The sequence below is a fragment of the Salvelinus sp. IW2-2015 genome, unplaced genomic scaffold (assembly GCF_002910315.2).
Source record: "Salvelinus sp. IW2-2015 unplaced genomic scaffold, ASM291031v2 Un_scaffold1346, whole genome shotgun sequence".
Lineage (NCBI taxonomy): Eukaryota > Metazoa > Chordata > Actinopteri > Salmoniformes > Salmonidae > Salvelinus > Salvelinus sp. IW2-2015.
The window spans coordinates 56,024-77,906 of NW_019942851.1; the positions used below are offsets into that span (position 1 = coordinate 56,024).

General features: G+C 45.6%; 1 protein-coding gene across 1 annotated transcript in view; it reads left to right on the top strand.

The window, feature by feature from the left end:
• The first annotated feature begins 473 nt into the window (after positions 1-473).
• Positions 474-21,883, top strand: part of LOC112070506 (interphotoreceptor matrix proteoglycan 2-like) — a 34,852-nt gene continuing 13,442 nt past the window's right edge. Inside the window, exons 1-13 of the mRNA XM_070438999.1 lie at positions 474-831; positions 937-1,188; positions 3,267-3,433; positions 3,668-3,672; positions 3,832-3,864; positions 4,118-4,152; positions 4,648-4,850; positions 6,054-6,112; positions 6,386-6,406; positions 14,645-14,865; positions 18,619-18,686; positions 19,702-20,835; positions 21,400-21,654. Coding sequence (XP_070295100.1) covers positions 753-831; positions 937-1,188; positions 3,267-3,433; positions 3,668-3,672; positions 3,832-3,864; positions 4,118-4,152; positions 4,648-4,850; positions 6,054-6,112; positions 6,386-6,406; positions 14,645-14,865; positions 18,619-18,686; positions 19,702-20,835; positions 21,400-21,654 — 2,532 coding nt within the window. The 5' untranslated portion in view covers positions 474-752. The remainder of the gene's footprint in view (positions 832-936; positions 1,189-3,266; positions 3,434-3,667; positions 3,673-3,831; positions 3,865-4,117; positions 4,153-4,647; positions 4,851-6,053; positions 6,113-6,385; positions 6,407-14,644; positions 14,866-18,618; positions 18,687-19,701; positions 20,836-21,399; positions 21,655-21,883) is intronic.

Here is a 21,883-nt window from a genome sequence, read left to right on the forward strand (position 1 = left end):
CAGTGTTTCCTAGTCCATGTCTAATGGCCCTATGAACTATGATGGATTATAACAGCACTGACCTGCTCAAATCATAAACCTGAACATTACCCTCAGGTGAAGATTTAGAGAGCTAGCTATCTGTTAGTTCTACTAACACTGAAAATATAGGCCTCAGCCAGTTCCAGCCTTGAGTGGAGTTTCATTTTGACCAGGACTGTCTGGTACCTTGCACTTACAGCCTTCTCTCTCTGCGGGTGGCCTCTCTTCCCTCCCCCTTTCCCATCTCTCTCTCATCCACGTTTCCCTCGCACTAAGCACCAATCCCAGTATTACACCAGTAACGTCTTAACAAGCTGCTCTAAAGGGCTTAGCCAACAAGATTAGAGAGCAAAAAAAAATCTCTCTCTCTCAATTGGCCATCTGCCTACCTGTGGCCATGAGCTGTTCTTCAGCACCACGTACCACACCTTCCTCAGCCCACGGAAGAAAGGAGGAACGGAGGGCATCACTTTATTTTAACTAGCCACAGTGCTTCTACACCTGCATTGCTTGCTGTTTGGGGTTTTAGGCTGGGTTTCTGTACAGCACTTTGAAATATCAGCTGATGTAAGAAGGGCTTTATAAATAAATGTGATTTGACTTTATCTAATCACTTCATAATTATTGGTGAGGAACTGATGCGTTTGCTGGATTTTGAACTATGCAAACTCGTAAGGAGGGACTAATACCATTTTTCAACCCCTCTGAGTTAAAACTACTACGGATTTAAGATGTCGGACTCTTTATTGAAATTTATTTTGTGTACACTTCCGTTCATTTTAGCATTGACACTTTTGGGAATAAGAACAGGTATGTATTTATGTAGGTAGGACTAGTAGTCAATCTACACATCAATCTATTACAATTTCAGAAGGAGTTGTTGTCCAATGTTATGTGTTTAATGTTTTGTCACAGATGCTGCATCTGGAGAAGGTCCTATTCTTCCTGATGGACAGGATCTTTATTTCAAAACAGTTGGCATTTCACCCATTCTATCGGTTCCTCAAAGCATAGTTCAGTCACCTGTCCTCAAGGTTTCACACAAGGACCATGGAGCTACTCACCGACAGAAGCGCAACGTCCTTTTCCCCAGTGGGGTCAAACTCTGCGGGCAGGAGAGTGTGCAACAAGCCATCGCAAATCACCTCAGCTACTTCCACCTTCGAGGTGAGTTATTTAGATTGCTGGGCTATGGCATAATGTTCACTACATTACAACCACCACTCACTGACCTGTATGGATCATTCTGGAGATAGAAGTAGTCCGTAAGCACAGATCTGGAATCCGTTTACCCTTCCCAAATTGTAACCTCAACCGTTGGGGGGTAGAAAGACAACGAACTTAAGATCAGTGTCTAGGCTTAACTTCACACTTTATCCGATAGGCTCTATACTGTTTAGTGCTGTGCAGTGTGCTTATCCTTTAGATGTACGGTTGTGTGTGTCTCTTGCCTCTAGCCAGGGATTTAAAAGTGGGCAGTTGCAACAGAAGTCAGCGGTGGGAGAGGCCTACACATACTGTAACATCTATGGGCCTACATGACTTCTCGGTCCTCCCAGTCCCTCAGTTCCAAGTCTTTGGTCTTATAATGGCGTTTAGAACAATCATTATTTACCCCTCCCTCCGCTCCTCTTATCAAAGGCCTTCACCTCATGGAGTAGTGCTTGAAGTGCTGCGGATGTCATGTCTGTTGGAGGATTAGTTCTTGCCCACAGACCTATGGCCAGTTGTGCATTTACCTCCAGATTGGCTTGGGCTACTGACTGCAGGTATTAGCTGATCCCAGATCTACACATGTGGCACGTTCTGGCAACCCTTACCCAGACCGTGGAGTAGGTCTACATCCTTTACTCACCCAGCCCTAGACACGTGAGGTGTGTGTCAACTGCATTGAGATATTTGGGTCTCAACCTATATGCCCTCTCCAGCATCAGATATTCAGCAACATCTGCTCTACTTTAGATTCATTTCCTGGCGATCAGTAAGTCACACTGTAAGTCAAGATAAACCCATTTAGAGCCCCTGTACTGCTCTTGGAGAGACAGGGAGGGGGAGAGAGAGTGACTCCTGAGAAGGACGTTGGGCGGGAGCAGCCCGGTTAAAAGTCTAACGCTCAGAACATGTGTCCGTCCACTCAGGAGAGAGAGACAGAGGCTTAGGGTTCTGAGAGGGAGGAGCTTAGAAGAATCTGTGGGCCTGTTAGTGGCTCGTCTGTGATGAGTGTGCAGGACAGCTCTGCATGTGACTCCAGTCTGGTGGGCTGCTGAGACAATGACCTGGCTGGACTCCATTAGAGGGCTGCTAACCCTCCCTGGCTGTTTGGCTAACCCCTGAGTTTCCCGATGAATAGTAAAGCTATTCCAGAACCTTCTCTATACTATGCTTTATGAAAATGTATAGTTAAAAATGTTTAAAACTTCAATGAGATTGGTCAAATTTGGCAATCAAGACGTTAGTTTCAGCCCAATACGTACTAAAACACCTGATTTAAACATCTGCTCATGAAGACCTTCTTCCAGATGGGCTGGAACAAATCCCTCCCCGTAGCTCTTTAGACCAGGGCCGTGGTTGGTGATTGTGTAGATAGGTGAGCACAATGATTGTTGAGATAGTACTGTATTATGTAGATGCAGTTGTTGAATTGAGAGGAGAATAGCTGGGACAGCGTTAAGGTTAAGGGAGATACTGTGCCGTAGGAACTCATCTGTAACCGTATTAACCTATGGGGATTGGGAGATGCTTTGGCTCCAGGGAGCAGAACAGTGAGGGTCGAGTAGGTAGCTACAGGTCATTGTGTTGGTGACCTGTTATTTTTTTCTTCATTTATTTCACCTTTATTTAACCAGGTAGGCCAGTTGAGCACAAGTTCTCATTGTACTCACCTGTAATCTGATTTACAGTATGGAAAGGGGTTACATCACTGGTTTGGCAGTGGCATGACATTGGAGAGTGATACTGAGGTCAGGCAGACAGGTACACAACATGCTAAACATGGAATCAGTTGACTCTGACCTGGCAGGGGGTATGTACTGTACAACACTTAAATCCACACTGTGATCCACACATGAGCTAAGATGCTAGGTAAGATTTACCTCAGGGGGTCACAGCTATAGAACTGGAAGGCCACAGCCTCGGGTGGTTTTCCTACCTGCTCCTTGTCATCCTTAGAGAACGTTTTCTACCAAGTGAATGGGTTCTTTCACCAATCAGTGACATTAGTGTGTGTGTGTGTGTGTGTGTTTTAGTGTGTCAGGAGACGGTGTGGGAAGCCTTCAAGATTTTCTGGGACCGCCTCCCGAACCAGGAAGAGTACCAGACCTGGATGAGCCAATGCCTGGACGGCACAGCCACCGCTCTGGCGATGGGCAAAAACTTTAGCCAATCAAAGGAGCACCTGGCCCTGGTTGAGAGTGTGAGTGGGCTGTTTTTGAAAGTGTGGGGGGGGGGGGTTAGTGGGTGCATAGGGGATATGAGTCTTTTCAGTCTCCATGAAAGTACCATCATCATTCATCCAAAAAGTCATAGTTTCCAGCTGATTTTTTTGTTTTTTTAACGTTATTTTGTGTATGTAACAATTATAATCCTGCTTCAGTTATTACTGTACTTGCTCCTGTAACATTTCTGTCTTCTGTCTATCCAATTTCAGAGAATGTCAGTGACAGGGTTAAAAAGGCAAGGCATCATATCATATTCACTTTATTTGCCATTGTAACCACTCTTTGAGTGTATTCACTGGGCATTACCCTTGTATTACATGTCTCATTCATTTTCCCATTGCTGTTCTCTCTACTTCTATTCTATCAACTGTAGTGATGCCACCAACTCATGGTTACATATGTGCGGGTAAGGTTCTGAAGGTTCTTCAACCTTACCTGGCCATATTACTCCTCATCCTCTGCACCCTCTGCTGTGCCCATAGAGATAGATACAGTGTATATATCTCTATGGCTGCTGTGCCCATATCCACTCCTTGTAGAACCCCAAACATTGTCATGTGCTTCTTAAATTACTCTTAAAAAAAACATTTTTATAATTTAAATTGATGAGATCTGTGAGTGAAACCTCTTTCTAACTGTGACTGATTGTTGTTCCACAGCACCCAGACTCCAGACACAGAACAGGAAGCTCAAGGTCAGTGACACACGCATCTTTCATCCCTCCTTTATCTCTGTCTCTCTCGCCCTGTCTCTCTTGCTCTCTCTGTCTCTCTCTCTCTGTCTCTCTCGACCCCATCTCCCTCTCTATCCCAGTAGAGCTGTTTAATCCACATTAGAAATCAGAGCACAGTTAGCCAACTCTGGCTATTGATGTCTAGGTCCACATATGAGCTTAAGCCAATCAATGGTTCTGATGTCTCGCGGTAAACATACCATTACAATGATAGTTAGAGGATTTGGCTAAAGCACATATAGCACAGACCTGCGTCGAAGTTGACAATCAGATTTCTTTAGTCCTGAAGACCCACAGGTTGTGCAGGCTTTGGATCCAGCCCAGTAGTAATGTACCTGAGTCAGCTAATTACCTCATTCTAAAGAGCTGGATTAAGTTGATTCAGAGACAAGTGCTGTAAGAAGTGTTGCTTTGTAAAAACACTGACTTTTACCCTCTCACTCCCTAACCACCCAGAGGTCGTCAGTGAGGTCATCATAGAGGAGCCAGAGGCTTCCAAAGAACCCACAAATGACATAGAGATGGATGTGTTGGAGCGGGTCCAGCTGGAGCAGGTGGTGGAGCTGAGTATCCTGCTGAAGGGAGAGAGGTACAGCGATGCTCTCAGAGACCCTGCCAGCCTCCAGTACCAGACACTCAACCAGCAGTTCACTGACAAGGTATGACTCAGATGTTCTTTCTGCTTCTCTCACTCCTGTCACCCCTTTTCACTCTCCATCCTATTTCCTCTCCTGGCCTCTCCTCACCCATCACTTGGTTTGTAGGCTTGGCTCTGAGGCTGTAGTGATTTATTGTTAGATTTAACACACACAGTCAGGGCACTATAAAGAACCCTCACAGTTGGGCACGATTTCAAATTCCCTTTATTTGATTGTTTGTATTTGACACTAGGCATACTTTGTGTGAAAGGATGCTGAAATTGACAGTTTATGATGTGGCTTGAGGCCGCAAGCGGGACTGGAGTGAAAAAGGAAGGACACACACCCACGAACTCACAGATAACTTTCCTCCACCATTGAGACTTTTTGACTGAGAACAACCTGGTCAGACGTTTTACTGCTGCTGGGAAAATAAGATGATTTTGACTCTCCCCTGCAAGCCATTAATGTACTCATTATTACTCTGTCTTAAACTTGATCACTCTGTGTACGGGAAGGGGGAAGGAGATAGACAGGGAAAGAAGGAGAGAGATAGAAGAGGGAGGAGAGGGATGGACAAGTTCAGAAAGACACAATGTGACAGCTGGAAAAAGTAGGCTGTGTCTCCAAATGTGTCCAAATAATAGTGATTGCGAAAGCAGTTATCTGGCGCATTGAAAGGGGAAGGCAGAAAAGGGTGTAATGGCAGGCTTGTTTGTACACTATTAAACTTGATTACATTTTATCACTGAGCAGGTATTCCGCAATGATGGGTCAATGAGTTAGCAGAACAATGGTTCTCTTCACAAAGCGCTTCACATTAGCACCCAGCAACAAGGTTCAATCGGTGGTCTGAGTGCGTAGTAGTCACTAGATGGCCATGCTAGAGAGGACGTCAACTGTCAATATCCTCAGAATTCAGTACCTAAACTCTTCCTTTTTTATTTGATTAGGTTTAGGGATAAGGATAGTGATAAAGTTAGGGCACCGAGTGACATGGATGCTGATGTTGACTGTTGAACTCCCGTTGACCTCTGTGTTTGCAGATAAAGGATGCTGATGTTGACCTCTGTGTTTGCAGATAAAGGATGCTGATGTTGACCTCTGTGTTTGCAGATAATAGGAAGTCTGATAGTTGACTCTCGTGTTTGCAGATAAAGGATGCTGATGTTGACCTCTGTGTTTGCAGATAAAGGATGCTGATGTTGACCTCTGTGTTTGCAGATAAAGGATGCTGTGGGGGGACTGCCAGGCTTTAAGAGTGTGGCTGTGCTGCAGTTCAGGTAAGTCTCTACTGTAGTGGTGTAGGAGATTGGTCCTGGTCATGTCTTGATGTGCCTCAGTTTAACCAACTCCCTTAACTATCATTGTCATACTATACTGTACATAAATGTATGGCATGATGCATTAATCTTAAGAGTTGGCTAAAACACACAGATGTGACCAGGCTAGTGGTGTTAGACTGTTGGTTTGATAAATTGACCTGACCTTCTCACCTGGTCTTTGTGAAACATAATTTCTTTAGATAAAGTGTGTTTTGTTTATGTTTCATGCAGGCTTCAGAAGGATGCCCAAGGGTGAGTATAGACCCTTACCAACAGCCCTGGAGGTGTTCAGTCACTAGTAATCTGACCCTAGATCTGTGGTTAAGAATAACCTTGTCTACACAGAGAGTGTGTGTGTGGTTGTCGCTGTCTGAGGGTCACGTGGGATCCATGCTGTGTTTACCTGTGAGCATGCGTGGGAAAGTTTGAGGGTGTGTTGGGTGTTTTTCTTTTGTTTGCTTGGCTTAATGGTGTTATCGCGGTCGCTCACCTGAAAAGCAGGATAAGGCCGGGGCCTGACAGAGAGACAAGCTGCTACCTAACCCTTAACCCAGGAGAGGAGCTCATCTCTGGGGCTTTATGCCCACAGCAATCAGCCTCATGGCCTGTCAATGTCAACCACTGGGGGGGATGATGAATTTTTACATCAATAGTGTTAAATGTAACACTTTCAAATCAAATTTTATTGGTCACAAACACATGTTTAGCAGATGTTATTGCAGGTGTAGCAAAGTGCTTATAGTTCTTTGCAAAAAAACGTTCTAGGCTAATGATGTAAGAAGAAACAAAAAAGACAAATAAATACTGCTAAGTTGCTTAGGAGCCAGAAACAGAGCTGCCATGTCTATTGGCACCATTTTGAACTTAGTTTAACACCATTTGAGATGTTCAATGCTAACAGCCTAAGAGTGTTGGATCCCTAACACCAGATGATGTTGCAAATTCCAACTTACATTTTATTAGAGCTGATGCTTTTACACTTTCTCAGTGTTGGGGAATTAACACCTGTGGTGATACAGTAACTCATTTTGGAGTATTTTAATTATATGCATATTTACCTGTATCACCCATGACTGTTTGGCCGTAACAGAGACATGACTGTTTGGCCGTAACAGAGACATGACTGTTTGGCCGTAACAGAGACATGACTGTTTGGCCGTAACAGAGACATGACTGTTTGGGTCCGTTAAAAGAGACATGACTGTTTGGCCGTAACAGAGACATGACTGTTTGGCCGAACAGAGACATGACTGTTTGGGCCGGTAAAGAATGCTGTATTGGAGCTTTGAGGATGACGACATGACCGTAACAGAGACATGACTGTTTGGCCGTAACAGAGACATGACTGTTTGGGCCGTAACAGAGACATGACTGTTTGGCCGTAACAGAGACATGACTGTTTGGCCGTAAACAGAGACATGACTGTTTGGGACCGTTAACAAGACATGAACTGTTTGGCCGTAACAGAGACATGAACTGTTTGGCCGTAACAGAGACATGGACTGTGGTTGGCCGTAACAGAGACATGACTGTTGGCCGTAACAGAGACATGACTGTTTGGCCGTACAGAGACGTGACTGTTTGGCCGTAACAGAGACGTGACTGTTTGGCCGTAACAGATAGACATGACTGGTTTGGCCCGTAAGACAGTGACTGTGGACCGTAACAGAGACTCAGACGTTGTTGGCCGACAGAGACTACATTGGACCGTGGATATCATGCCGTAGCGGCTCGACGATTGGTTTAGGCCGTATACAGAGACATGACTGGTTTGGCGAACAGAGATCATGACTGTTTGGCCGTAACAGAGACATGACTGGTTTGGCCGTAACAGAGACATGACTGGTTTGGCCGTAACAGAGCATGACTGTTTGGCCCCGTAACAGAGACATGAACTGTTGCATTCGATGACTTTCAGTCCTGTAGCCTACACCAATTGAAAACTCGCAACACTTTTTGCCTCAAACACAGAGATTTTAACACAAATGTTGCTGTGTATCACACTAAACAACACAGGAATTGCACAAAATGGACATATCAATCAATCCATATCCCAGTCTGCTGTTCCCACATGCTTAAGAGGGCCACCATTGTTTCCTGTTCCAAGAAAGCTAAGGTAACTGAGCTAAACGACTACCGCCCCGTAGCACTCACTTTCGTCATCATGAAGTGCTTTGAGAGACTAGTCAAGGACCAATATCACCTCCACCCTACCTAACACCCTAGACCAAATCAAATTTATTTATATAGCCCTTCCGTACATTCACTGTATATCTCAAAGTGCTGTACAAGAAACCCAGCCTAAAACCCCACAGCAAGCAATAGCGTGTGGAAGCATGGTGCCTAGGAAAGACTCCTAGAAAGGCCAAAACCTAGGAAAAACCTAGAGAGGAACCAGGCTATGAGGTGGCCAGTCCACTTCTCTGGTGTGCCGGGTGGAGTTATAACAGACACAAGATGTTCAAATGTTAATAAATGAACCACATGGTCAAATAATAATAATCACAGTAGTTGTTGAGGGTGTAGCAAGTCAGCACCTCAGGAGTAAATGTCAGTTGGCTTTTCATAGCCGATCATTAAGACTATCTCTGCCGCTCCTGCGGTCTCTAGAGAGTTGAAAACAGCAGGTCTGGGACAGGTAGCACGTCCGGTGGACAGGTCAGGGTTCCATAGCCGCAGGCAGAACAGTTGAAACTGGAACAGCAGCAAGGCCAGGTGGACTGGGGACAGCAAGGAGTCATCATGCCAGGTAGTCCTGATGCATGGTCCTAGGGCTCGGGTCCTCCGAGAGAGAGAAAGAAAGAGAGAAGGAGAGAATTAGAGAGAGCATACTTAAATTCACACAGAACACCGGATAAGACAGAAGAAGTACTCCACATATAACAAACTGACCCTATCCCCCCGACACATAAACTACTGCAAACTCCGATGATACCCCCGGACAGGGCCAAACGGGAAGGATATAACCCCACCCACTTTGCCAAAGCACAGCCCCCACACCACTAGAGGGATATCTTCAACCACCAACTTACCGTCCTGAGACAAGGCCGAGTATAGCCCACAAAGATCTCCGCCACGGCACAAACTAAGGGGGGGGGGCGCCAACCCAGACAGGAAGATCACGTCAGTGACTCAACCCACTCAAATGATGCACCCCTCCTAGGGACGGCATGAAAGAGCACCAGTAAGCCAGTGACTCAGCCCCTGTAATAGGGTTAGAGGCAGAGAATACCAGTGGAGAGAGGGGAACCGGCCAGGCAGAGACAGCAAGGGTGGTTCGTTGCTCCAGAGCCTTTCCGTTCACCTTCACACTCCTGGGCCAGACTACACTGAATCAAGAGATAAGTCTTCAGTAAAGACTTAAAGGTTGAGACCGAGTCTGCGTCTCTCACATGGGTAGGCAGACCATTCCATAAAAATGGAGATCTATAGGAGAAAGCCCTGCCTCCAGCTGTTTGCTTAGAAATTCTAGGGACAATTTAGGAGGCCTGCGTCTTGTGACCGTAGCGTACGTGTAGGTATGTACGGCAGGACCAACTCGGAAAGATAGGTAGGAGCAAGCCCATGTAACGCTTGCAGGTTAACAGTAAAACCTTGAAATCAGCCCTTGCCTTAACAGGAAGCCAGTGTAGGGAAGCTAGCACTGGAGTAATATGATCAAATTTTTGGTTCTAGTCAGGATTCTAGCAGCCGTATTTAGCACTAACTGAAGTTCATTTAGTGCTTTATCCGGGTAGCCGGAAAGCAGAGCATTGCAGTAGTCTAACCTAGAAGTAACAAAAGCATGGATTAATTTTTCTGCATCGTTTTTGGACAGAAATTTTCAGATTTTTGCAATGTTACGTAGATGGAAAAAGGCTGTCCTTGAAACAGTCTTGATATGTTCGTCAAAAGAGAGATCAGGGTCTAGAGTAACGCCAAGGTCCTTCACAGTTTTATTTGAGACGACTTTACAACCATCAAGACTAATTGTCAGATTCAACAGAAGTACTCTTTGCTTCTTGGGACCTAGAACAAGCATCTCTGTTTTGTCCGTGTTTAAAAGTAGAACGTTTTCAGCCATCCACTTCCTTATGTCTGAAACACAGGCTTCTAGCGAGGGCAATTTTGTGGCTTCACCATGTTTCATTGAAATGTACAGCTGTGTGTCATCCGCATAGCAGTGAAAGTTAACATTATGTTTTCGAATGACATCCCCAAGAGGTAAAATATATAGTGATAACAATAGTGGTCCTAAAACGGAACCTTGAGGAACACCGAAATGTACAGTTGATTTGTCAGAGGACAAACCATTCACAGAGACAAACTGATATCTTTCCGACAGATAAGATCTAAACCAGGCCAGAACTTGTCCGTGTAGACCAATTTGGGTTTCCAATCTCTCCAAAAGAATGTGGTGATCGATGGATGGGTATCTCCCACTCCAATTTGCTTACCGCCCCAATAGGTCCACAGACAACGCAATCGCAACCACACTGCACACTGCCCTAACCCATCTGGACAAGAGCATACCTATGTGAGAATGCTGTTCATCGACCTCAGCTTAGCATTTAACACCATAGTACCCTCCAAACTCATCATCAAGCTCGAGACCCTGGTCTCGACCCGCCCTGTGCAATTGGGTACTGGACTTCCTGACGGGCCGCCCCACAGGTGGTGAGGGTAGGTAACAACATCTCCACCCCGCTGATCCTCAACACTGGGGCCACACAAGGGTGCGTTCTGAGCCTCTCCTGTACTCCCTGTTCACCCACGACTTCGTGGCCATGCACGCCTCCAACTCAATCATCAAGTTTGCGGACGACACTACAGTGGTAGCTTGATTACCAACACGACGAGACGGCCTACAGGAGGAGGTGAGGGCCCTCGGAGTGTGTGTCAGGAAAATAACCTCACACTCAACGTCAACAAAAACAAAGGAGATAATTGTGGACTTCAGGAAACAGCAGAGGGAGCACCCCCCTATCCACATCGACGGGACAGTAGTGGAGAGGGTAGTAAGTTTTAAGTTCTCGGCGTACACATCACGGACAAACTGAATTGGTCCACCCACACAGATAGCGTTGTGAAGAAGGCGCAGCAGTGCCGAAGAAATTCGGCTTGTCACCAAAAGCACTCACAAACTTCTACAGATGCACAATCGAGAGCATCCTGTCGGGCTGTATCACCGCCTGGTACGACAACTGCTCCGCCCACAGCCGTAAGGCTCTCCAGAGGGTAGTGAGGTCTGCACAACGCATCACTGGGGGCAAACTACCTGCCCTCCAAAACACCTACACCACCCGATGTCACAGGAAGGCCATAAAGATCATCAAGGACAACACCGCCCGAGCCACTGCCTGTTCACCCCGCTATCATCCAGAAGGCGAGGTCAGTACAGGTGCATCAAAGCAGGGACCGAGAGACTGAAATCAGCTTCTATCTCAAGGCCATCAGACTGTTAACAGCCACCACTAACATCGAGTGGCTGCTGCCAACATACTGACTCAACTCCAGCTCACTTTAATAATGGAAATTGATGGAAATTGCATAAAATGTATCACTAGCCACTTTAAACAATGCCACTTAATATAATGTACAGATGGGGAAACAAGTATTTGATACACTGCCGATTTTGCAGGTTTTCCTACTTACAAAGCATGTAGAGGTCTGTAATTTTATCATAGGTACACTTCAACTGTGAGAGACGGAATTAAAACAAAAATACAGAACTAAAACAAAAATACAGAAAATCACATTGTATGATTTTTAAGTAATTAATTTGCATTTTATTGCATGACATAAGTATTGATACATCAGAAAAGCAGAACTTAATATTTGGTACAGAAACCTTTGTTTGCAATTACAGAGATCATACGTTTCCTGTAGTTCTTGACCAGGTTGCACACACTGCAGCAGGAATTTTGCCCACTCCTCCATACAGACCTTCTCCAGATCCTTCAGGTTTCGGGGCTGTCGCTGGGCAATACGGACTTTCAGCTCCCTCCAAAGATTTTCTATTGGTTCAGGTCTGGAGACTGGCTAGGCCACTCCAGGACCTTGAGATGCTTCTTACGGAGCCACTCCTTAGTTGCCCTGGCTGTGTGTTTCGGGGCGTTGTCATGCTGGAAGACCCAGCCACGACCCATCTTCAATGCTCTTACTGAGGGAAGGAGGTTGTTGGCCAAGATCTCGCGATCCATGGCCCATCCATCCTCCCTCAATACGGTGCAGTCGTCCTGTCCCCTTTGCAGAAAAGCATCCCCAAAGAATGATGTTTCCACCTCCATGCTTCACGGTTGGGATGGTGTTCTTGGGGTTGTACTCATCCTTCTTCTTCCTCCAAACACGCGAGTGGAGTTTAGACCAAAAAGCTCTATTTTTGTCTCATCAGACCACATGACCTTCTCCATCCTCCTCTGGATCATCCAGATGGTCATTGGCAAACTTCAGACAGGCCTGGACATGCGCTGCTTGAGCAGGGAGCCTTGCGTGCGCTGCAGGATTTTAATCCATGAAGGCGTAGTGTGTTACTAATGGTTTTCTTTTGAGACTGTGGTCCCAGCTCTCTTCAGGTCATTGACCAGGTCCTGCGTGTAGTTCTGGGCTGATCCCTCACCTTCCTCATGATCATTGATGCCCCACGAGGTGAGATCTTGCATGGAGCCCCAGACCGAGGGTGATTGACCGTCATCTTGAACTTCTTCCATTTCTAATAATTGCGCCAACAGTTGTTGCCTTCTCGCCAAGCTGCTTGCTATTGTCCTGTAGCTCATCCCAGCCTTGTGCAGGTCTACAATTTATCCCTGATGTCCTTACACAGCTCTCTGGTCTTGGCCATTGTGGAGAGGTTGGAGTCTGTTTGATTGAGTGTGTGGACAGGTGTCTTTTATACAGGTAACGAGTTCAAACAGGTGCAGTCAATACAGGTAATGAGTGGAGAACAGGAGGGCTTCTTAAAGAAAAACTAACAGGTCTGTGGAGACCGAATTCTTACTGGTTGGTAGGTGATCAAATACTTATGTCATACAATAAAATGCAAATGAATTACTTAAAAATCATACAATGTGATTTTCTGGATTTTGTTTTAGATTCCGTCTCTCACAGTTGAAGTGTACCATTGATAAAAATTACAGACCTCTACATGCTTTGTAAGTAGGAAAACCTGCAAAATCGGCAGTGTATCAAATACTTGTTCTCCCCACTGTATATGTATATACTGTACTCTATATCATCTACTGCATCTTGCCATCTATGTAATACATGTATCACTAGCCACTTTAAACTATGCACTTTTATGTTTACATACCCTACATTACTCATCTCATATGTATATACTGTACTCGATACCATCTACTGCATCTTGCCTATGCCGTTCTGTACCATCACTCATTCATATATCTTTATGTACATATTCTTTATCCCTTTACACTTGTGTGTATAAGGTAGTAGTTGTGGGATTGTTAGGTTAGATTACTCGTTGGTTATTACTGCATTGTCGGAACTAGAAGCACAAGTATTTCGTTACACTCGTTAACATCTGCTAACCATGTGTATGTGACAAATACAATTTGATTTGATTTGAAATGCACACACACACACACACACACACACACACACACACACACACACACACACACACACACACACACACAAACAATCCTCTGTTTATGCAATTACATGGGACTTCACTAAGGAAAGCCTTGCTCTCCTCTGAGTGATGATCCCAGGTCACTAGTGTTCCATTGTGGTACTGACAGGAACAGAACAGTAGGACCATCTGCTCGCCTCGTATCTGCAGGTGCAGCACACTAGTAGAAAGGAACATAGACTAGTTTCAAGTGTCATTAAACATTTGGATTCTGAAAGTTGTTGTATCAAGGAGTATTCCTTTTCCAAGTTTGAGCTGACAGCAGGAGAACCGGGATGCGGTGGTGCAGTGAGCTAATTACAGGCACGTGCCTCACCCTGGGCCATGCCAAGCCTGCTGAGAGATCTAGGTCACAGGGAAAAAGAGAAGAGCAGAGAAGGGCTCCCTGAAGCCATATGAAGCTGATAGATTGCTTTTCCACATAGCCAGGTTCAACATCTAGAATCTCTTGTGTGTTTTTTTTGTTGTGTTTATGACCATATTGATCACTTTGGTGGTTGGTCTGGTTTGATGGAAGTCATGGAAGTTGTAGACGATACTCCAGGCGGGTGTAAATCTGGTGTAAATCTATAAAACTATCATTTCAGAATAGACTCATATGCTTTTAACAGGTTGGTGAGTAAATCAAAGTACTGTGTTTGGAACTCAACTCCTCCAAGGGAAACTTCTCTCCTCTTAGAGATGCTGTTTCTAGCTAAGCATATTAGATACGGTAGATTAATAAACTTATCAATAAAATAATATATACATAGATAGTAAAATTGATTTGTCAATAGGTGTATGGGTGGATATATTTAATAGATTGATATATTGATCAACTGACAGATTAACTGACTGATGTATCTGTATTGCCATTGCAGGTTGGATGGTGTGGTGGTGGTCTATGCAGTGACAGTGGAGGTGGAAGGGGAGGGGGTGAGCAGTGACCAGCTGGACTACCTGACCCTGCAGTCCAATCTGGTGGAGAACTCCTACAGAGAGGTGAAGGAGAGGAACTACATCACCGAGGCCCAGCACAAGGACAACATCATCAGTGATACAACTCTGGTCCTGGACCCTGACTCACTGCAACTATATACTGGTAAGACATACAACACTACTGTACATTACACTGTCTTTACGTTACCATACAATGCCAAACCACGAGACACAACACTCTGGAACTGTAGCCCAGGGCCGGCTCTAGCGGAAGCAAGATTTGGTTGGCAAAACATTTGACAGTGGAGAGAAACATTTAAGTTTTAAAGTTAATTTCCTTACATTTTCCACATTTTGCCATGGGCCAGAGAGAAAGTGTTGTAGTTCTAAAGCAAACTTTCTCAAATGTAATACATTTTGCCATTGGCTGGAGAGAGAACGTTGCAATTTCATAACAAATTGCATGCAATTTTATTCATTATGCCATGGGGCATCAACACTTTTTTTTGCAGTTTTACAGCAAACTTCCTGCAGATCTACCCATTTTTCCATGGGGTGGAGAGACATTTGTGACATTTTAAAGCAATTCTACAATTGTTTTAATGATTTATGCCATGATAATATGACATCTGAGTGAGAATGGGGGAAGAATAATCTATGGGGGCTCCCTGGAGCACAGGCCCTCTAGGCACCTGCCTTGTATGTCCAGTCAGTATTTGGCCATGATTACTTAAAGTTTAGATACTCTTGGTCATGTAGTATATGTGGACACTGGAACTAAGGGGCCTAGCCTGAACCATGAAAAACAGCCCCAGACCATTATTCCGCCTCCAACAAACTTTACAGTTGGCGCTATGCATTGGGGCATGTAGCGTTCTACTGGCATCCGCCAAACCCAAATTTGTCAGTCGGACTACCAGATGGTGAAGCGTGATTCATCACTCCAGAGAACGTGTTTCCACTGCTTCAGAGTCCAATGGCGGCGAGCTTTACACCACTCCAGCCGACACTTGGTATTGTGCATGGTGATCTTAGACTTGTGTGTGGCTGCTCGGCCATGGAAACCCATTTCATAAAGCTCCCGACGAACAGTTCTTGTGCCGACGTTGCTTCCAAAGGCAATTTAGAACTCGGTAGTGAGTTTTGCCATCGAGGACAAATAATTTTTATGCGCTTCAGCACTCGGCCGTCCCGTTCTATGAGAGTGTGTGGCCTACCACTTCGGGTCTGAACTGTTGTTGCTCCTAGACGTTTCCACTTCACAATACAGCACTTAGTGTTGACCAGGGCAGCTCTAGCAGGGTAGAAATTTGACAACCTGACTTGTTGGAAAGGTGGCATCCTATGACGGTGCCATGTTRAAAGTCAATGAGCTCTTCAGTATGGGCCATTCTACTACCAATGTTTGTCTATGGAGATTGCATGGCTGTGTGCTCAATTTTATACACCTGTCATCAACGGATGTTCCTGAAATAGCCAAATCCACTAATTTAAAGGGGTGTCCACATACTGTTGTGCATATATATTGTAGCTACTGTACACTAACTACCACTCAAAAAGTTGTYAGCTGACATGGCTAATTGAGTGACTGTCAGTGACTGACCTAACAAAAGAAAAACTGCTAATGCACAGACAAATTTTGAAATTGCACTTAGTGTATTCTACGATTCTTACACTCAATAGTAAGTTGAGATCCCGACTGACTTCCAAATCGATATACAGTGCCTTTGAAAAGTTTTCAGACCCCTCGACTTTTTCCCCMAAAATTTTACTTTACAGCTTTATACTGAAATGGATAAACTTTATTATCCTCAGCAATCTGCACACAATACCCCATAATGACTTGGCAAAAACAGGTTTTTTGAAATTTTTGCAAATGTATTAAAAATTAAAATACCTTATGAAAATAAGTATTCAGACCCTTTGTTATGAGACTAGAAATTGAGCTCAGGTGCATCCTGTTTCCATTGATCATCCTTGAGATGTTTCTACAACTTGATTGGAGTCCACCAGTGGTAAATTCAATTGATTGGACATGATTTGGAAAGGTACACACCTGTCTATATAAGGTCCCACAGTTGACAGTGCATGTCAGCGCAAACACCAAGCCATGAGGTCAAAGGAATTGGCCGTAGAGCTCTGAGACAGGATTGTGTCGAGGCACAGATCCGGGGAAGGGTACAAATATATTGCTACAGAATTGAAGGTCCCCAAGAACACAGTGGTCTCCATCACTGTTAAATGGAAGAAGTTTGGAACTGCCAAGACTCTTCCTAGAGCTGGCCGCCCGTCCAAACTGAGCAATCGTGGGAGAAGGGCCTTGTTCAGGGARGTGACCAAAAACTTGATGGTCACTCTGACAGAGCTCCAGAGTTCCTCTGTGGAGATGGGAGAACCTTCTAGAAGGACAACCGTCTCTGCAGCACTCCACCAATCAGGCGTTTATGGTAGAGTGGCCAAAAGAAAGCCACTCCTCCAGTAAAAGGCACATGAAGCCCGCTAGTTTGCCAAAAGGCACCTAAAGGACTCTCAGACCATGAGAAACAAGATTATCTGGTCTGATGAAACCAAGATTGAACTCTTTGGCCTGAATCCCAAGCCTCATTTCTGGAGGAAACCTGGCACCATCCCTACAATGAAGCATGGTGGTGGCAGCATCATGCTGTGGTTATGTTTTTCAGCGGCAGGGACTGGGAGACTAGCCAGGACCAACTGCTGGGGAGCCAGGCCCAGCCAATCAGAATGAGTTTTTTCCCACAAAAGGGCTTTATTACAGACAAACATTCTTCTCAGTTTCATCAGCTGTCCGGGTGGCTGGTCTCAGACGATCCCGCAGGTGAAGAAGCCGGATGTGTAGGTCCTGGGCTGGCGTGGTTACACGTGGCCTGCGGTTGTGAGGCCGGTTGGACCTCCTGCCAAATTCTCTAAAACGACATTGGAGGCGGCTTATGGTCGAGCAATGAACATTACTTTCTCTGTCAACAGCTCTGGTGGACATTCCTGCAGTCAGCATGCCGGTTGCACTCTCCCTCAACTTGAGACATCTATGGCATTGTGTTGTGTGACAATATATAAGTGTGTGTGTATATAATGTTTTKGGGGTCGGGGGCCCCCTTGCGGCGGAGGATCCTAAGCGACCACTTATGTCTGGAACCAGCCCTGCTGTGAATTCCATGGGACACACATACACATGCACACACACACGCGCATGCTCCACACAAACACACACGTGCAAACACTGCTTCAGCGAGTGTGAAATTTAGCAGTCAGTAAGTAGGTTAGCTCTAACTTCTGTCAGGGTTTCATCCAGCGAATGGAACAAGTTCTACAGTAATGATGGCTATACCTTCTCCCTGGGCTATGTTGAATTCTCCCTGGCGGTGTCGTAAAAGAATCAGTGTCATTAGTTTCCAGTGTTTCCCTGAAGATGGATGCCGTCTGATGGACTGGGACATCTGATATGAGGGGTAACTACTGTCAGATGCCTGCCTGGCACAGTGTGTGGTGACTTACAGGCACTGCTTATTAACTCCAAGTTACAGCCTCCAGGCCTGATGGTAATGCAGTCTTGGCCCACAGTGGCAGGTATAGGGGCCAGATCTGTAGGGTTATTAGTAGTGTTCCCCTTAGGTAAACACACACAGTCAGCACCACCACTGTCAGGACTGGGGAGAGGGGGGAGAGTGGATTTTACAGAAGAGAGGGAGAGTGGATTTTACAGAAGAGAGGGAGAGTGTAAAAATGTAATTCCTCCTATACATTGAGAGAGAAAGTTTGACTTATTATGCAGCTGAGTTTGTTGAGAGCCTTTTGATGTTGTTTTTAATGATCCTGGAAATCTGAATATTAGGTGTGATTGAATAGGCCCTCCAGTGACTCTGTGACAGTTGACTCTGTGTCCTCTTTGGTTCCACAGTGTCCAGTGTTAATGAGTCCTTTGAGCCCACTGCTGGAATACCCGAGGATTACACCAACGGCAGTGTGGTAAGTCAGAGGTCATCTCCATGACAACAGCCTTTGACCTCTCCTGTTGGTCCAGAGGTACTTTCTGGACAACAGTGAGATGGGTACAATGTTGAGCATGGATCTTTTAAAAATATCAAACTAAATCTATATAGGTGTGCATTTCAGTGTGGTGTGTTAGAATGGTGTGTTAGAGTGGTGTGTTAGGTAGTGTCTTGCTAAGATTGCTGCTTGGTGGTGTTATCCAGGCCTGTCCAGTGCTGAGGAAGTACAGGATGAGGGGAAGGCTTTGAGGATTAGCTTGGCTCTTGCTATAATAATCCACTACTCTTCTGGGGCTAGAGAGAGACAGATAGGGTGAGAGATTCTCAATCCAACTATGTTTGTGAGGGATAGGTCTGGAACATTTTTAAAGATTGAAGATGAGCAGTTTGAATGCAGGACTCTATTTTCATTGTTGAATTTTACACGTCTGTCTGATTCTGCCAGTAGTCCAGTAGCTGTGTAGTGGTAATCCGAGCTGGGAGCTCCAGTCTTGGTCTTGAACAGTAACTGGGTCTGCTGGTCTACTTTGTGTGCTAAGGTCCTAAGTGATTAATTTGAGTAATTACATGGACTGGAAGAGGTTGGCAAACTACCAGTCAGTAACTGGCATTTACAGCCAACTGCACACAGCCATAACAGAAGCAGTAGGCATCCAAGCTGCCCAGAACCTACCTCATCTTAGAGTGATATTCAAGTTTTATCATACTTAGTATTATGCCTTGGAGTAGGTGTCACACCATGTAGGTAGTTAAAACTTGATAACAATACACCGAGCATGTGTGTGTGTGTCAGTAAATCATTTTTGGCAGTCATTAAGTCATGGAAACCTATAGTTCCCTAGCCTTGCCGTTTTGAAGACTACTGATTATAATACTATACAGTTCAGGGTTGGGGTCAATTCCATGTCCTGAATTGAAATGGAATGCAACCCCAACCTGACGGTGTAACAATTGATGGACTAATGGGTTTCTCCTCTGTTTCTGTTGTCCAGGAGGACATTTTGGCTGTTGAGATGACCCCAGACGCCCCCGAGGTTGAAGCTGAGGATGTAGCGACGGGGGAGAATGATGTCATTGTTGTAGAGGAGAGCATGACCCTCCCCGCTGAGCTTGAGGTGACCATCGATGACACAAGCATCGAGGAGGAGGTTCTGCTGTTGGGGAACACTGTGTCTACAGAGAGCCCTCTGTTGGAGGACCTCCCTACAGACCCTACCTCCCCTGAGCAGCCAGAGGGTGCTACGCTCCCCGAGCCTCCTGTGGAGATAGAGGCCTCTGGTTCAGGTGTTAAAGTACTGAAGGACTTGCACTTCCAGCCTGAGGAAGAAGAAGCCATAGAAGAAGAGCCAGCTCCAGAAGAGGAACTGACCATAGAAGAGAAGGTAGTTCCGGAAGAGGTAATCATAGAGGAAGATATCCAAACAGAGGAAGCAGAAGCGGTGGTCTCTGAGGAAGATAAGGTAGAGGAGGAAACAGTGGAGGTCCCTGACACAGTAGAGGTTCTAGAAGAGGAAGCTGGACCCTCTGAAGAGCTGGAGTACTCCATCATAGAGATGGAGACCATTGAAGAGGTAGAGGAAGAGGCCCCTGCCTTCGTCCCTGTGGAAAGGATGGAAGCTCCCGAGCCAGTGGGGGACCTCAATGTCCCCGAAAATGCCCCTGCCATTGCGACTCTGCCCCCAGATGAACCTGAAGAGGAGACTAACGTGGTGCTGGCTTATCCAGAAATACCTGAATATGGAGTGGAAATTGAGAGCTTAGAGGGACCAATCACTGAGAAGCCAGTAACTAAAGAGGATGCTCTGGAAGTGGAGGAAGACGTGGCAGATGAAGTGGTCATTGAAGTTCCGGACATTTCTGAGATCTCGGAGGAGGACTTGGTAGAAGACGAGATCTTATTGGTCGATGAGGCTGCTTCGGAGGCCACCCACACCACCCCTCTCTCTGCGGAGAAAGAGTCACCCTTCACTCGAGTCTCTGATGTCATAGTAGATGAGGAGGTTACAGAGGCCACGGCCCTGGACACAGCCGCAGAACCAGAGGCAGAACCGGAGCACCAAGGGGTCACCCCAGCTCTCATACCCGCCGAGTACCACCCTGGTCCAGACATTTCTATCACTCTGGAGGTAATGACAGATGACTGAGAGATGATGCTTGTATTGTGTGTTAGTCAGAGCTCTGAGTGACTAGGAAAAACTCCCCTTGTTATAGTACCGTTCAAGCAGGCAGAAATACAGTGGGCATGACGTGTTTTGCATTTCTGCCTGCTTGAACTGCGAATAGCTCAGACACACATGAAAACATGAAATGACCATGGGAATCGTATTTGTGCATCTTTGAGCAATGATCTATCAATTCCTGGGGTCATTTCATGTTTTCATGTGAATGACAGATTGTTCACCGTTCGTTCGCTTGCTATCGGCGCGGTGTGTTATAGGGAACACCCGCCAGTGTCGACTGACGGCCGTCATTTTCACCCATTTCAACATGTAGCATCAGTTTGCAAATTACGACCGGCACTCTGTTTAGAGGTGCTAAGTACTCTCGGCCAGCAATCCTACTAGTCTGTCCATGTCTTAAGTCTAATCATCCGTAAGCACAGACATTTTCTTGTTTTATCATGAATGTTACGAAATGTTGTTTCACACTGACCAATTGCACCATGAATTGTGTCATGTCTATTTAACCAGCTGCAGACGATAGACCCTGTGACAGACTATGACCTGGTCCACTTTGGCGGGACAAACCAAACAGAGGAAGGGAGCAGTGGGTACCCTTCTGGAGTGGTAAATAGTACGGACCACAGCATTGCCATGCCAATCAACCCTGGGCGGGCTCTGATGGTGTTCTTCAGTCTGAGGGTCACCAACATGATGTTCTCAGATGACCTCTTCAATAAGAGCTCCGCAGAATACAAGGCCCTAGAACAAAGGTTCCTCGAGCTGGTGAGCTATTCATTTTGATAATTTATTCACCCCGTATTTACTTAATTTGAAGTGTTGTATGTAGACAGTGCTCACTCCCTCTACCCATCTCTCTCTCTCTCGCTCTTTCGCTCTCTCTCCTACCCATCTTTCTCTCTCTCCTACCCATCTTTCTCTCGCTCGCTCTCTCTCTCTCGCTCTTTCCTACCCATCCCTCTCTCTCCTACCCATCCCTCTCTCTCTCTCTCCT